Source organism: Jaculus jaculus, chromosome 7 (genome assembly GCF_020740685.1).
Source record: "Jaculus jaculus isolate mJacJac1 chromosome 7, mJacJac1.mat.Y.cur, whole genome shotgun sequence".
Taxonomy (NCBI): domain Eukaryota; kingdom Metazoa; phylum Chordata; class Mammalia; order Rodentia; family Dipodidae; genus Jaculus; species Jaculus jaculus.
This window is the reverse complement of record NC_059108.1, coordinates 143,099,885-143,117,399: the sequence shown is the minus strand read 5'-3', so window position 1 is coordinate 143,117,399 and position 17,515 is coordinate 143,099,885. Positions and strand designations below refer to the sequence as shown.

At 46.0% G+C, this 17,515-nt stretch overlaps 1 protein-coding gene across 1 annotated transcript in view; it reads left to right on the top strand.

The window, feature by feature from the left end:
* Nucleotides 1-6,040: 6,040 nt before the first annotated feature.
* Dlst (dihydrolipoamide S-succinyltransferase) overlaps nt 6,041-17,515 on the top strand; it is a 30,127-nt gene continuing 18,652 nt past the window's right edge. Inside the window, exons 1-7 of the mRNA XM_004649406.2 lie at nt 6,041-6,147; nt 6,723-6,756; nt 10,798-10,846; nt 13,936-13,991; nt 14,115-14,189; nt 14,900-14,955; nt 17,016-17,127. Of these exons, the coding sequence (XP_004649463.2) occupies nt 6,085-6,147; nt 6,723-6,756; nt 10,798-10,846; nt 13,936-13,991; nt 14,115-14,189; nt 14,900-14,955; nt 17,016-17,127 (445 nt within the window). The 5' untranslated portion in view covers nt 6,041-6,084. The remainder of the gene's footprint in view (nt 6,148-6,722; nt 6,757-10,797; nt 10,847-13,935; nt 13,992-14,114; nt 14,190-14,899; nt 14,956-17,015; nt 17,128-17,515) is intronic.

Sequence of the window (17,515 nt, the reverse complement as noted above, 5' to 3'; positions counted from 1 at the left end):
TTCGCGTATATGTTTAGACAACAGTACACTCCAGCCAGGGCATGGGAACCAAATGATGAAATGAGGTGGGCTTGGGAGTCCTCAGATGGAAGGCCCCTTGTGGAGCCTGAGAGATGTTAACTCATTCTCAGCATTGCTGTGGAGGCTCTGTCCAAATTTACATCACAAAATTTATTGTTATTTCTTGGACCAAGTTCCTTCTAGTTTCCTGCTGAAACAATTTAGGATTTGTCTTTGTGGCACTGAATTCACTTTCTTCACTCAGTTGTGTTCCAACTGGACTAATATTGTGCGTTGGTAGGTGCCAACCACAATCCTGTTCAGATAAATGAAGAGCAAAATGTCTTGTCCTATGCAGACGGCAGAGGATCTAGGGGCCCTCCACTGGTGATGCGCATTGATGACCGCTCAACCGCATTTATGTACAAGTGCCTTTCCCCCCTCATTCTTGGTATTCCTAAACAGCGCCCCATCTAAACGCCCGAATACCATACACAGCTGCTGATACAAGACCTATCAGGGCAGCACATCTCCAAGTCCCTCAGCATTTCCCTGCTGTATTGTTTTCACGTGTAACCCCATCTCTGCTCATTCTCCAAGATGAGAGGCCACCTGCCCAGTGCACACTCTGCACTGCACTTGTAGATGGAGGAAATGAGGAGAAGGGCTCAGAATGAAAAGCCATGTCTCGGTGGCGACCTTGGGACGGACTCAGAAGGTATTGTGGTGATGGAAAGAAATGACCACAGTGCTCAGTACTGCAATATGTCTATCACACCTTCCAAGGCTCAGGGTCTAATGTGGAAGAGGTGGCAGAAAGAATATAAGAGCCAAAGGAAGGGCAGGACTCCATACAACATCCTCCCTCCAGACACAAAATGGCCTGGATATCCATGGCGTCACAGTGCCTGACGCTACCTGCATAAGACCCTCATAAGAGGAGGAAAAGATCAAGACATCAAAAGTAAAGAGAGACTGATTGAGATGGGGAGGGAGTATGATGGAGAATGGAGTTTCAAAGGGGTAAGTGCGGGGGAGGGAGGGTATTACCATGGGGTATTTTTTATAAAAAAATGTTAATTAAAAAAAAAAAGCTGGGCTGGAGAGATGGCTTAGCGGTTAAGCGCTTGCCTGTGAAGCCTAAGGACCCCGGTTCGAGGCTCGGTTCCCCAGGTGCCACGTTAGCCAGATGCACAAGGGGGCGCACGCGTCTGGAGTTCGTTTGCAGAGGCTGGAAGCCCTGGCGCGCCCATTCTCTCTCTCTCCCTCTATCTGTCTTTCTCTCTGTGTCTGTCGCTCTCAAATAAATAAATAAATAAATAAATAAATAAATAAACCCATGTCTCAAGCCGGGTGTGGTGGCACACACCTTTAATCCCAGCACTCAGAAGGCAGAGGTAGGAGGATCACCGTGACTTCAAGGCCACCCTGAGACTACATAGTTAATTCCAGGCCAGCCTGGGCTAGAATGAAATGCTACCTCAAACAAACAAACAAACAAAAAATTACTATTCAATCATACTTATGTCTCCAAGCCACATAGCTCTGACCATAGTCAGACACAGATATAACTGAGTCACAAGCCGTGGTGGCCTGAGGCACTGCTGGCTGTGAATTACCGAATGATCTGGCCGTTTCTCCATCTATAAAATGGGGTTAAGTAGTATGTCTCTTAGGTTTGTGGTAAAAATGCCATGTGGTCACCCAGGTCAAGGGCCAGGGTTGGAAGTAGCCAAGCCTTCCGCTGTAGTGTCCTTTCTTTCTATGGCGGCTCCAGAAGGCCTGTCGCCAGAGAACTGCAGGACTCGGGGAGTGTCTGGTAAGGTGATTTCCAGACTTCTAGAATTCAACTGATAACAGAAAGACAGGGAAAAATTGAACCATCTGAAGAATTGTAATGTTTTAATTTTGCAGGCAAGGGCCTAAAAATAAGTATAAAAAAGATTACAATCTTTGATCATCTGTATTTATAAAAGAGAATCTTTAACCCTCCTGTTTTTGTTTTTTTTTTCAAAAGGAAGAGGAAATGCATCCCATAAGTAAATTTGGCTTTGTGAGAAACTCTTGACAATGTCTGTCATTTACCTGAAAACAACAGAAATCAGTATTAGGACTCGGGACTTTATGGCCTGCCCTTGCTTTATGGGTGAGGAGACAGGATCCCAGAGAGGCATAGGAATGCCCAAGACTATAGAGCTAGGAAAATATTCCTGGGCATCAGAGATGCTTTTGTGAGTTTATCCAGGAGTGGAGCTGGGAGCGAAGTATCTGGTCTATTTCCTAGCAATATGCCCAAAGACTCCACTTTTTGATGGTTCCATTTTTCTGAAGTGAAGGTGATAATCACTCTCTCACAGGAACTGATGTGACACCTGAATGAAAGAAGGCTCCAGAAATTCATTTCAAGTATCTGGTAGAGTACATCTCCACGTCTGGAATTCAACAAAAATAAATAAAGCAAATCTGACTATCTCGTAACACTATGTTAACATCTGAAAACTTTCATAATGCGCATTATATAATAACAGCAACAAAGGACTCTAGCAAGGCAAGTGAAAGGGATGGCAGTACTCACAGGAAAAGAAGTCCTTGGGGAGATCTGATCCCCAGGGGTGCAGCCACCCAGTCCTCACCAATCCTGGGCAGACAGAGCCAGGGTCAGGAAGTGATTTTGGTTTCCTCTTCAGTCTGGCCTGGTCTGTAGCTCGGTGAGGGGCACCTCTTGTCCCTTCTCAATGCAAGATACCATCTGCAACAGACCCAACCCTGCTGGGGACAGAGGGGGCTGCTTAGTACAGCCAACCGGTATCGGAGGGCTTATGAATATGCAAATAGGAGCCCTGAGCTGGTTGGCTGACCCCTGTTCATTTTCCATCTCAATCCCATCCCAGGTGCTCTGAAAGCCAGCTCAGAGGGGAAGGACCTTCCTGAAATGCCATCTCTTCGGTCCTCGCCTGGGAACCCCCGGGGCCTTTTAAACCCATGGAGACTACAGTGGGCTGTTTCTCCCATTGCTCCAGCGTGCAGTGGAGACCTCCTGACCCCTGACTCCACGCTCCCCAGTGAGGCAGCTTCAAAGAGATCATCTTTCTCTGGGTCCCTTCAGCATCTTCAGGACACTGAATTCTGCCCAGCACCAAAACTGGGTGTATCAGATTTGCAGGAAGGACATGCTGTGTGGCCTGTCCCTGCAGCAGTTGTTGAAACAGTACTGGGGAGGCCAGTTGCTGGGTCAAAAACGCTCATCCCTGAGCCTGATATGGTGGCGCCTGTGTTTAATCCCAGCACTTGGGATGCAGAGGTAGGTGGATCACCAAGTTTGAGGCCACCCTGAGACTATATAGTGAATTCCAGGTCAGCTTGGAGCTAGAACCAAGACCCTAACTAGGGAAAAAAAAAAAAGGCTCATCCCTGACAGAGCTGGGAAGAACCCACCTATCCTCAAAGATGATCTGAAATTTTCCATCTTCTCAACATTGGAAAGTGGAGTGTATGTTGCAATGAAAATCAGTGCCCTATAGATCATCTTACAACATAGATGAATTCTCAAGCCATAACGTTGAATGAAAGAAGTGAGTCACAGAATGAAACAGGCATTGTGATTCTGTTTCTATTAAGCTCAAAAGTAGTAAAAAGGGCCTGGTGTGGTGGCGCACACCTTTAATCCCAGCACTGGGGAGGCAGAGGTAGGAGGATCACCATGAGTCTGAGGCCACCCTGAGATTACATAGTGAATTTCGTCCTGTGCTAGAGTGGAATCCTACTTTTGGGGGAAAAAAAAAAGACCACCCTGAGACTACCAAGTGAATTCCAGGTTAGCCTGGGCTAGAGTGAGACCTTGCCTCAAAAAAAAAAAAAAAAAATATATATATATATATATATTAACAGCAAACTCAGCAAGAAATTTTTATAGCTCCTGGCTACTGCTCTTGGATTCCTCAATATTTAGTCATTTTCTCAATAATTTACTAAGTACCTACAGAGCACCAGACCCTGTTGTGTGCAGAGGATTCAGGAAAAGAGAGTGGTCTGTTTGTTTCCCACTGCCTGGACACAAGAAGAGAATGATACATGGGATATTACAGTAAGTGCAATGTAAAAATACAGCCACACTTTGGAAGCATAAAGCATCTGCTATCTCTGACAGAGTGGAATATGAAGGGATTCGGAAAGGGGTTTGCAAGATAATTTAGAAGTCCTTGGGCAAATGGGAAGAACAGTCCACACAGAGATGTGGAGTGAAGTAGTGCACCAGGCAATGGCCCTGGTGTGGTGTGACTGGAGCTCGAATCAGTGAGGATGGGGAAGAGGATCAGAACCCAGAAGCCACTTGACCAAGTAGCTAGGAAAGATTATCAGGTACCTGGGAAAACCATAGTGTTTGGACATTGTTTTCTAGATGGGTACAGATTACTAAGACTTTAAGCAGGGAGGTAGTAGGCTTAGCTTTGCATTTCAAAAGGGTCTTTGACAGAGGTGTGAAGGATGGACAGAGAGTATTCAGACCTGCTTAGGAAACTGAGACTAATCCAAATGGATTTGGTTATGGGCAGCCACTGCATAGATGGTTTCTAGTTAGGGCTTCTGTCCATGGTGCCAACATTCCAGAGATGGTGCTTTCAGGGTTTGGTGAGTGAAGGCACTGTGAAAGTTTTTTCTTGTAATTTATATATATTTAATTTATATGTATTTATTTATTTGAGGGGGGGGAGAGAGAAGGAGAGAGAGAGGGAGAGAGAGCGCGCACCAGGGTTTCTAGCCACTGCAAACAAACTACAGATGCATGTGCTACCTTGTGCATGTGGCTTATGTGGGTCCTGGGGAATCGAACCTGGGTCCTTTAGGTTTCACAGGCAAGCGTCTTAGCTGCTAAGCCATCCTCCAGACCCTCATTTTCTTTCTTTTTTCAATGTTTGAATTTATTTATTTGAGACAGTATGTACTGGCCTGTCAAGGCCGAATTGCAGACTCATGAGCCACTTTGTGCGTCTGACTTTACCTGCGTCTAACCCGGGCCAGCAAGCTTTGCAAGCAAACGCTTTTAACTGCTGAGCCATCTTCTTGGCCCTATTTATTTCTTTTTTTTTTTTTTTTAAATTTATTTATTTATTTATTTGAGAGCGACAGACAGAGAGAAAGACAGAGGGAGAGAGAGAGAATGGGCGCGCCAAGGCTTCCAGCCTCTGCAAACAAACTCCAGACGCGTGCGCCCCCTTGTGCATCTGGCTAACGTGGGACCTGGGGAACCGAGCCTCGAACCGGGGTCCTTAGGCTTCACAGGCAAGCGCTTAACCGCTAAGCCATCTCTCCAGCCCCCTATTTATTTCTTTATTTGCGTTTGTGTGTGACACCACACACACACACACACACACACACACACACACACACACACACACACGTCCAAATAAAGGGTCTCTTGCAGCTGCAAATAAATGCAGGGGCGGCCAGGCTTTGTAAGCAAGGTCCTTTAACCGTTGAGCCACGTCCCCAGCCAGCAAGGTGAAGTTCTTCAGATCCTAAAAGGGCAATGAGAGCCCTTTGGAGTTTCCTTGGAGACTCCTGTTTGTTTCGGGATCAGTGACAAGTATATGTATATAGTTCAGGAGCCTGAGGCTCAGGGAGGCAGTGTCACCTGCCCAAGGCCACACAAGTGTGTGACATCAGGCAGGCATGTCTGCGAAGATCCGAGTTCAAAGCCCGGGCCCTCCTTTCGTTATCTTCCGGTAGTATACAGGCGGAGTGTCTTGGTGCCTGGGGGAGGGAGGGAGGGTCCCAACAGAGAAGGGGGCCAAACCGAGCTAGGTCTGGGGAGAGGTAGGCGAAAGGAGGCGATCCGGTGTCCATACAGTCTTCGGTACCTTCAAGGGGCCCGGCTCAGGCTGGCAGGTGCCTGCTCCGACGGATGCCCACTACTCACGACCCCACCACGGACCTCGCATCCCCCCCTCCCGCGCCCTGCTAGTGGTTCGCTCCGAGTCGCTCTCCCCCCCGCCGCCCGGCGGGGTGCTGCAGCCCATCTCACTTCCGGCTGCGGCCGGGCCCTATATCCGGTGTCCGCCCGCCCTCGATCCCGCCGCTGCCGCGATGCTGTCCCGCTCCCGCTGCGTGTCCCGGGCGTTCAGCCGCTCGCTTGCTGCCTTTCAGAAGGTACTGCCGGGTCCGAGCAAGGCCGGGCCGGGCCGGGTAGCTCGGGCGGGTTGATGAACTTGCCGGCAGGCGGCGGACGGGAGGGCTTAAAGGGCCAGGGGCGCCGCGCGCTCGGTCAGGCCGGGCACCAAGGGCACCGGGACGCGGAGGCCTCCCCGTGCCCTCGGGGCTGCCCCTCCCGGGGTGTGCGGGGCCCCGCGCCTCCTGCGGCCCCGGGGCCGGGCGCGGGCGCCGGCCGGCCGGCCGTCTGCGCCCCGGGTCTGGGAGCCGCGCCCGCCGCCACATTGCACTGACTCAGAGTTGGGGCGAGGAGGCGCGGCGGTGCCCCCCGTCCCGGCGCATCTCCGCTCCCCTCCCGTCCCCTGCGGACACCAGCGCTTCGCGCTCCGCCCGGGAACCTGAGATGCTTTGGCAAGACCCGGTGTGTTGCGTTTACGAGATTCACCTGTCACACCCGGCACCTTGACCGTGCCCCTTAAAAGGAAAAAAAATAATAATAATAAATAAAAGTAAAAAAGCTGTGTCTTCCCTCATTTCGTCCTGGGTGACGTCGATCATGTCTTCTTTCTCAACAGGGGAACTGCCCTCTAGGGAGACGTTCCCTGCCTGGTAAGTTCTGCCCTTGCGGTCACCTAAAAAAAAATGCTGTTCGTGGGCAGGGCAGCGTGTGCGAGGAGATGTGTGCATGTTTGTGTTTCTTCTCGTGACGCTGTTGCACAGACGGCCCAGTTCCGATTAAGTGTGCAGCGAAGTGCTGCTTGATCGTAGCGGCGATCATTCATGCAGCACAAAGCCGGCGAGGCGGCCCTGCGTTTTGTGATGGTGGGGATGGAGCGCAGGGCGCCGGGGGAGGCAAACGCGGTACCATTGGGTTATCCATACACCAGCTTTTGATTACTGAAGCTTTACCGTGTCCACGCACTGAGCTAAGAACTCATGAGAGGTACAACAGTTAACAGTTCTTGCCCTCATGGAGCTTATAGGCTGGAGGAAAAGGTCCAGTGTGACTTGCTAAGCAAGTGAGTAGTGACAAATTGTGGGAAGTGCTTAGAAGGAAGGAGTGGACAGGATTTCTGTGTGTGTTTTAAGTAGTTGACAAACCTGTGAGTTGGAGGAGGGTGACAGCTAGCGAAGAGCAGAGCTAACAATGAGGAAAGAAAGAGACTTGGTAGTATTTTGCACCTGGAAACAAGGTGATACTTCAGGAGGTTTTGCTTAGGAGAGAGTCATGGGATAGACGATAGGAGCACTGGAAGCAATTTAGATTTTTCTACCTTCCTAGTGTTTTGGAGGGGAGGAGAAAACGTTAACAATGCATCTTACACAGCTTGCTTTTTTTTTCCTTCTTTTTTTCCATTATATGCCTGGTAAAAGTGAATGAATGAATAAATTTGTTGTGAAGCTTGCTCTGGCTGGCTTGGAGCATGCTATGTGTACTAGGCTGGCCTTGAACATGCTATGTGTGCTGGCCTTGAACTTTTGCCAACCCTCTTTCCTAGTACTGGGATTATAGGAGTACAGGATTATTGCACGTGGCTCTCGTGTATTTGTTCAGTTATACTGTGTGAACCAAGTATTGTTCTGAATGCTTTCTGTGCAGTTTTTGGTTAGTCATAACCAAATGTGTCTATTTTACAAATGCCTAATCCAAGAAAGAGAGGTTAAGCCCCTTGGCTAAGGTCTCTCAGCCAGCCATTAGTTAAATCAGATCCACCTGACTCCTTCCCCAGCCTGAGCTCCTTTACTGAATGAGTAAATGTTCTCACTCTTGAACCTGACAGACCATTAATTTATTTGAGACAGCCTAGGCTGGCTTTAAATTCGATATATTGCTGAGGTTGACCTTGAACTTCTGATCCCAAGTGAAATTACACCCTTGCTCAACCACACTTGGTTTTATGTGGTACTGGGTAGCAAATCCAGTGTTTTCATGCAAGCTAGGCAATGCCAGTATCCACTGAGCTACATCTCCAGCCCTGTCCAGAGACAAGTCATTGAATGCTTACTATTCCCGTTGCTGTGCTAGCCGACAGGTTTCCATCTGCAAGAATCGAATGGACTAGTTGGAGACATGGAGCAGACACATTTATGCGTACCCAAGGACAAAACAACATTGTGTTTACTAGGAAAGAAGTATAAGGCGTGGTGAAAACATAGCATGATAAAGCCCAGCTTGGTAGCATAGGGAATACATTGGGGATGTTAGTGAAGTGAAATTTGAAAAGCCAGGTGTGAGCTAGGCATGGTGGCGCACATCTTTAATCTCAGCACCGGGGAAGCAGAGGTAGGAGGATCACCATGAATTCAAGGCCACCCTGAGACTACATAGACTACATACATTCCAGGTCACCTGAGCTAGAGTGAGAAGAGTGAGACTCTTAACTCCGGGGAAAAAAAGCCAGCCTTTAAGAGCCAAAGGTAGGAGGACCAAAGTGAGTTTGAGGCCAGCCTGGGGCTTCAGAGTGATTTTTTTTTTTTAAGGTTTATTTTTATTTATTTATTTATTGGGTGGGGGGAGAATGAATAAGAATGGTGTGGCAGGGCCTTTAGTCACTGCAAATGGACTCCAGATGTATGCACCACCATGTGCATCTGGCTTATGTGAGACCTGGAGAATCGAATCTAGGTCCTTAAGTTTCGCAGGCAAGTGCCTTAACTGCTAAGCCATCTCTCCAGCCCATTCAGAGTGATTTCTAGGTCAGCCTGTGCTAGATGAAACCCAACCTCAGGGTACATGGCAAGGGAGAAGTTCATTTTGAGGTGAAACTTGAAGAATACATGAGTTAGCTAAGAAAATGATATTCCAGGCAAAGGGAATTGCTTGTGCAAAAATTTCCAGGCAGGAAGGGGCTTAGTTATGGAAATGGGATGGAAGCTTATGTGAGACAGACCTATATAATGCTTGGACTTTATCCTAAGAGTCAGGAGAGAACAGAAGGCATCTCCGGGTTCATAGTACATTCTCAGTAATACAACTTTTTTTTTTCCAATTAGGAATCCTGAAAGATGTCAGAGACATTTTCTCTACTTTTGAAACATGCAGGAAACAAAACAAAACCTTGTGTGCTGAAGGGTTTGCATTTTGCCTCAAACATTCACCTTGGGCTATTCATTTAACTGCTGAAGCTCTAGTTATATATGAAATAGGAATAATGGTAGATAGCATTGTACTTCCCAGAGTTGCTCTAGGACTTGAAAATACAAACGAAGTTATTATATTGGGAAGCTAAGGTGGGAAGGTTGCTGGGAGTTTGAGGCCATTCTGGGCTACAGAGTGAGTCCCAGGTCAGCCTTGGCTGGGAAAGACCCTACCTCAAAAAAGTCCTCCTTGAAAAAAATGAGGTCATATGTGAGAACTTAACAGGTTATTTATTTATTTGAGAGAGAGAGAGGGAGAATGAGAATGAATGGGCACACCTGGGCCTCTTAATCACTGCAAACAAATTCAAACGCCTGCAGCAACTTGTGCAGCTGTCTTATGTGAGTCCTGGGGAATTGAACCTGGGTCCTTTGGCAGCAAGCAGCTTAACCCCTAATCCATCTCTCCAGTCCAGAGAACTCTGTTCTTGCTCTAGCCAGGCTGACCTGAAATTCTTTTTTTTTTCCAGAGAACGTTCTAAAAAAATGTATTCATTTGAGAGAGAAAGAAAGAAATAGGCGCCCCCTGTGCATCTGGCTTATGTGGGTACTGGGGAATCGAATCTGGGTGTTTTGGCTTTGCAGGCAATTGCCTTAACCACTAAGCCATCTCTCTAGCTCAGAAAGCTTTTTTCTTTTTTCTTTTGGTTTTTCGAGTTATGGTCTCACTCTAGCTCAGGCTGACCTGGAATTCACTGTGTATTCTCAGGGTGGTCTTGAACTCATGGCGATCCTCTTACCTTTGCCTCCCAAGTGCTGGGATTAAAGGCATGCGCCACCACGCCTGGCTTCAGAAAGCTTTTTTTTATAACTCTAAATCATTGTGTAAATGAAAGTCGCTATAGGATAAGTTCTACATTGGAGACAGAATGGCTGCTGTATTCCAGTGCAAAGACATGTGCTTAGAGTTTGCACTGCTGATTGGCTGCTGAACATAGAGTTGACTGACTCTGAGATGTTTGTGAGGGCACATAAGGAAGTAACCCTGTCTGGTGTCTGTGCCCATAGTGCATGAAGAGTTGTTGATAGATCTGAAAAACACCACCGAAACAAGGTATAAGAAAGAATATATTCAGAGGAAGCAGTTAGTCAGTAGATACCAGTCAAGTTTTGTGTTTATGAAGTCACAGGTTAAGTTACCACGCACCCCTATATGTGATGACTTGGGGAGTAGACATTTTATTATGCAAACATGTATGGCTAATGAAAATTCATAAATTTTAAAGGTAAATAGATTATAAAACTTTTAGACTGTGCCATCAAATCCCTCTCCTTTACTCCCCAAATACATACCCGCTCTCGACCCTGATCCTATTGCGCTTTGCTGTTAAGTAAGGTTAGGTTGGTGGGAAAGTATGAGAAGGGTTCTGTGGGATGAAGATCTATCATTGCCTACAGTTAGTCCTGTTCTGTCTGGGGGGCTAGTGGGGCTAATTATCCTCTTTGCTATTTCCATTTTATTTATTGTGGAAGATAAGAGCTACTGGTTAAGAGTTGTTTTGTTTCTTGCAGGAGTCTCCTTATGTCAGGGACCCAGTTACCCTGACAGCAGGAAGATTGTGTAAGTATTACTGGCGAGTGGAGATATGTGGCCACAGGGTGTTTACTTAGATGTCAATTCTAAATTTGACTATCAGATGTCTTCACATGCCTCTAGTTATAGAAATTAAGATGGTTATGTTGAGTCTCTAGACCTATCCTTGATGGCCATTGTTTTTACTTTTTATTTATTTATTTTTGGCTTTTCACTCTAGCCTAGGCTGACCTGGAATTCACTACATAGTCTCAGGGTGGCCTTGAGCACATTATGATCCTCCTACCTCTGCCTCTGCCGGGATTAAAAGCATGCCCCACCATGCCCTGAGACTGCATGGTGACCATTGTTTTTAAACTTTTATTAACTTTATTTAAAAATTACATAACCCCCTCCCACCATCTTCCTTTGTTTCCCCCACCCCATCTCCTTTCACTGCACCCTCACCTTTTTTCTACTATTCCCTCTTCTATATTGATGTCTTTATTTTATTATTATCATTTTTTGTTTTGTTTTTTCGAGGTAGGGTCTCACTCTAGTCCAGGCTGACCTGGAACTCACTAAGTAGTCTCAGGGTGGCCTCAAACTCACGGTGATCCGCCTACTTCTGCCTCCCAAGTACTGGGATTAAAGGCGTACACCACCACGCCTGGCTATAAATAAATATTTTTTTAAAATGCCATAGCTTGCTGGGCATTGGGGACCATGTCTATAATCTCAGGGCTTGGGAGGCAGAGGTAGGAGGATCGCCATTTAGTTCGAGGACATTCTGAGACTACATAGTGAATTCCAGGTCAGCCTGGACCAGAGTGAGACCCTACATTGGAAAAAAAAATTATATATTTGAGGGGAGGCAGATGTAGAGAATGGGCATGCCAACGGCTCTAGCTACTGCAAACTTAACTCTAGACACATGTGCTACCCTGTGTATCTGACTTACTTGGGTACTGGAGATTTGAACCTGGGTCCTTAGGCTTCACAGGCAAGCACTTTAACTGCTAAGACATCTCTCCAATTTAAGCTATGGCATTTTAACATATTCAGACTATGATAAGTGGGGGAAAAAACATTAGAATGATTTCATTTTGTACTATGTGGTATAATCCTATTATAATGTTTTTGTTGTTGTTTTTTGAGGTAGGATCTCACTCTAGCCGAGGCTGACCTAGAATTCATTATGTAGCCTTGGGGTGGCCTCAAACTCATGTTAATCCTCTACCTCTGCCTCCAGAGTGCTGGGATTAAAGGTGTGCACCACCACACCTGACCGTATGTTTTTTTTTCCTTATTCTATTTATTTCCTTATTTATTTATTTATTTATTTGGTTTATCGGAGTAGAGTCTCAGTCTAGCCATCCTACCTCTGTTTCCCAAGTGCTGGGATTAAAGGCGTACACTTTCGTACAACTTTTTAAAATATTTTTTTGGGGGGCTTGGGTTAAGACATTTGCCTGAAAAGGTTTTGATTTCCCAGGTTCCACATAAACCAGATGCATAAGGGGGTGCATACGTCTGGAGTTCCTCTTCTCTCTCAAATAAATAAAATATGAAGCTGGGTGTGATGGCGCACGCCTTTAATCCCAGCACTAGGGAGGTAGAGGTAGGATTGCCATGAGTCGAATCCACCCTGAGACTACATAGTGAATTCCAGGTCAGTCTAGACAAGAGTGAGACTCGGCCTCGAAAAAAAACCAAAAAAAAAAAAAAAAAAAAAGTATAGTTTTAAAAAACGCCTTGGGGGCTAGAGGGATGGCTTAGTGGTTAAAGTGCTTGCCTACAAAGCCGAAGGACCCAGGTTTAATTCAACAGGACCTATGTAAACCAGATACATAAGAGGGCACATGTATCTAGAGTGTGTTTGCAATGGCTAGAGGCCCTGGCACGCCCATTCTCTCTCTCCTCCCTTGCCTTCTCTTTCTCTCAAATAAATAAAAATATTTTTAAAAATATCTTGGTTTTGAGGTTACTTTAATGAGTCCAGGGTGGGCTGCTGCCTCCCAACAAGAAAGCAGCATGGGAGAGACCGTGTAGGTTGACTTGGCACATTAGTGTGAGCCCCTGGGGACATGCCACGTGTCTTACTTAGATTAGGTCAAAGACAACTAATTATGAAGCTCATTCATTTTGGTGGGTCCACAAAGGACCAAGGTGCTTATTATTTTCTTCAGAAAAGCAGGTACAGAGCTGGGTGTGGTAGCGTACTTGGGAGGCAAGAGGTAGGAGGATCGCTGAGACTATTAAGTGAATTCCAGGGCTGCCTGGGCTAGAGTGAGACCCTACCTTGAAAAACCAAACAAAAAGGCAGGTTCAGTCTCCCTCATTTGAGAAGTGTCATTTTATTGCAGCACAAGGCACTGTGGTCTCAGACTGGGACTCCCCCTCCTGAGTTGAGTCTCTCCAGGTCTGACCTGGTCACTATGCTTTGACACATTCTTCTGGACGACACTGTGGTCAAGAATCACTGGTTTAGGGGCTGGAGAAGTGGTTCAGCAATTAAAGGCGCTCGCTTGCAAAGCCTGACTACCCGAGTTCAGTTCCCTAGTACCCCCACATAGAAAGCCAGATGCATGAAGTAGCACATGTGTCTGGAGTGCTTATGCACTGTCAAGAGACCATGGCATACCTGTACACTCTCAAATATGTCCATATATTCATATATGAATATTCATATATATATATGAGTATGTGTGTGTGTGTGTGTATATATATATATATATATATTTTTTTTAAGAGGGCAGGTGAAATTTCTCAGCTTTTAAAGGCACTTGCTTGCAAAGCCTGGCAGCCCGGGTTTGATTCTCCAGTACCCATGCAAAGCCAGGTGCACAAAGTGGTACCTGTGTGTGGAGTTCGCTTTCAGTGGCAGAAGGCCATGGTGTGCCCATACTTGCTTTCACACACACACTCTGTCTGCCTCTCTATCTCTCAAACAAGTAAATAAACAAGAAGAGGCATTAAAAAGCCCCCAAAGATTGTAGATTACGTACTGCATGCCTGTCCACTACAAAAGAAAAAAAGGCCACACAATTTTAAAGGGAAGGTGATCCATGGTGCCTGTGCTGGGCTGGTATTAGTGGCTTGCATGCTAAAGGAGTTAATGTTTGTTTCTTTTGTAGCTTTAACAACAGTAGTGTCGTCAGTGTTCGTTTCTTCCAAACCACGGCTGTGTGCAGTAAGTACCTACCTGCCTTGCGAGTGAAGTTTGACCAGCAACAACCTATTGAGTTTAATCATGGAAAACACCAGCGAGGACATAGTGTGTTACTTGTGACTTTCTACTCTGCTTTTTTCTTAGAGGATGATGTGATTACAGTCCAAACCCCAGCGTTTGCAGAATCTGTCACAGAGGGAGATGTCAGGTGGGAGAAAGGTAGGATGTAGTTTCCTCTTTCTTCTTTTCTCCCTTTTTCTTTTTCTTTCTTTCTTTTTTATTTTTTTGAGATAGGGTTTCATTCTAGCTCAGGCTGACCTGGAATTCACTGTGTTGTCTCAGGGTAGCCTCGAACTCTTGATTCTCTTACCTCTGCCTCCCAAATGCTGGGATTAAAGGCGTGCCCCACCTCGCCCGGCTTCCTCTTACTTTTTAAGTATTTCCTAAATGTCTCCCTTCTCCACATGACAGGCAGTGGAACCTATGACTCTACCTTTTCTTTCTTATTTTTCCTTCAAGGCAGGGTCTCACTCTGGCCCAGGCTGACCTGGAATACCGTTCTGTTGTCCTGGCTGGCCTTGAAGTCACAGTGGTCCTCCTACCTCAGCCTCCCTAGTGCTCAGACTAAAGGTGGCATGTGCCATTTTACCTAGCTCCACCATTTTTCTTTTTTATCTCTAGCCCAGGCTAACCTAGAATTCGCTATGTAATCATCTCAGGCTGCCCTTGAACTCACAGCAATCTCCCTACCTCTGCCTCCCAAGTGCTGTGATCAAAGGCGTGCACCACCACGCCTGGCTCCACCTTTTTATATATGTGTGTACTTACTCCCTCCCACCCCAGCCCTGTGGGAAAGGGGTCTTGCAACGCATTTGGCAAAAGTGTTTGGCTCCTGGAGGCTCCACTGATAGGTACCCTTTGTCTTTCAGCTGTTGGAGACACGGTAGCAGAAGATGAAGTGGTTTGTGAGATTGAAACTGACAAGGTGGGCTTATTTTATCAGTGACAATTTTTCATGGTCAGTCCTTGATTTTAGTCTGAGGAAAGAAATAGGGACTGTATTGTTTAAATAATTTTTTTTTTTTTTTTTTTGAGGTAAGGTCTCACTTTAGTCCAGGCTGACCTGGAATTCACTATGTACTCTCAGGGTGGCCTCGAACTCACAGTGATCCTCCTACTTCTGCCCCCTCCCCCAAGAACTAGGACAAAGGGTGTCCTCTACCATGCCTGGCTAAATAATTTTTTTGACGTGTGTATGGTGTATGCAAGTGCAGATGTGTACACATGTGGAGGCCAGAGGAAAATGTCAAATGTCCTTATCTTTTCTCTCATCTGTTTACTTGACATAAAGTTTTGTACTCAGCCTAGAGCTGCTGTTTTTTGGTATTTTTCTTTTTTTTTGAGGCAAGCCCAACTGACTGCCTTTTCTTTCTTTTAGTTTCTTTTCCTTTCTCTCTCGCTCTCTGTCTTTTTTGGGTTTTCAAGGTAGGGTCTCACTCTAGCCCTGGCTGACCTTGAATTCACTATGGAGTCTGAGGGTGGCCTCGAACTCACAGTGATCCTCCTACCTGTGCCTTCTGAGTGCTACAATTAAAGGTGTGTTTCACCACGCCCAGCTTTATTTTTTTTTAATGAGAGAGAGGGGGAGAGGGAGGGAGAGAGAGAGAATTGGTGTGCCAGGGCCTACAGCCGCTGCAGTTGAACTCCAGACGCATGAGCCTCCTTGTGCACATGTGCAACCTTGCATCTCTGTGCGTCTGGCTTACATGGGACCTGGACAGTTGAAGCTGAGTCCTCAGGCTTTGCAGACAAGCACCTTAAATGCTAAGGCATTTCTCCACCTGTTTTTTGTTTTGCCAGTGATTCGCAGTGATTCTGTTGCCTACCAACCCTCGCCCCTAAACTCCATGGGACTAGAATTCAGACATACACAGCCACACCCAGATCTTCGTTCATTCTTTCTTTTATTTTTTCGAGGTAGGGTCTCACTCTAGCCCAGGCTGACCTGGAATTCACTATGTAGTCTCAGGGTGGCCTTGAACTAAGAGCGATCTGCCTACCTCTTCCTCCCGAGTGCTGGAATTAAAGGTGTGCACTACCAAACCTGGCTCTAGATAATCTTTTTTTTTTTTTTTTAATTTTTATTTTGTTTTTGGTTATTTGCAAGCAGAGAGAGAGAAAAAGAGAGGGAAAAGAAAGACAAAGTGAGAGAGAAAGAGAATGGGGTGCCAGGGCCTTCATCCACTGCAAATGAACTGCAGATGCACGTGTCACTCTGTGGATCTGGCTTTGTGTGGGTACTGGGGAATCAGACTCCAGTGGTTAGGTTTTGTGGGCAAGTGCCTTAACCATCTCTCCAGCCCCCATACCCAGCTTTTTAATGTGGTGTTAGAAAATTGAATTCAAAGTCTCTCAGGCCCTTAAGTTTGTGCATCAAGAACTCTTACACATTGAGTCATCTCCCTAGCCCTAAATAGAATTTTTAGCTAGCTCTAATCTCAATTGTAAAAGTTTTGGGGCAGATCATGAGAAAGAAAAATGGTTTATTAAGCCGGGCATGATGGCCATGCCTTTAATCCCAGCACTTGGGAGGCAGAGGTAGGAGGATTGCTGTGAGTTCAAGGCCCCCCTGAGAATACAGAGTGAACTCTAGGTCAGCCTGGGGTAGAGTGAGACCCTACCTTGAAAAACCAAAAAAAAAAAAAAAGTTTTATTAAAGTTTTTCACTTGTTCTGAAGTAAGGACTGTGTACTTTTTTTGTGAATCATGAGTTAATTCACTTGTTACTTCCTCTGTCACTTGGAAACATAGTCACTGGATTTTGTTTTAATGTTTCCAAGAAAGGACAAGAGGGGTGAACCTTGTGGCAGTAGCAGCAACTTGTTACTTCTCTGACTGAAAATACAGCTTTAGGCGTTTCTGCGTGCAGAGCCTGATAGAACTGTGTTGTAACTCGAAACTCATCATGTTGGTGATTCCCTACGATCACTTGATGAACGCTGGGTACAAATGTAGTCTCTTTCTCCATTTCTCTTCTTTTTCTAGACATCTGTGCAGGTTCCGTCACCAGCACATGGCGTGATTGAAGCTCTTTTGGTACCTGATGGGGGAAAAGTTGAAGGAGGCACTCCTCTTTTCACACTCAGGAAAACTGGTGGTAAAGAAGTTCTCCTGGTGGTCAAGGTCTCCAGTGTTCCCCCTTGGGATTGGGGTTAATCTACCACAATAGCAATTCAAAGACTGGTACTCCACTTGAGCATTAGTTGAAGGGAAAAGAGGAATCATAATTTTCTATGTTATGAACTTTATTACTTTTTTTTTTTTGAGGTATTTCACTGTAGCTGAGGCTAACCTGGAACTCTGTAGCTCAGGCTGGCCTTGAACTCACAGCAGTCCTATCTCTGCTTCCTAAGTGCTGAGATTAAAGGTGTGCACCACCATGCCTGGTTTTTAACCACTGAGCCATCTCTCTAGCCGTATGCTTAGCTTTTATATTGTTAACTTTAATTAAATGCCAAATTCTCAAAAAGATAGTTAAAATTAGT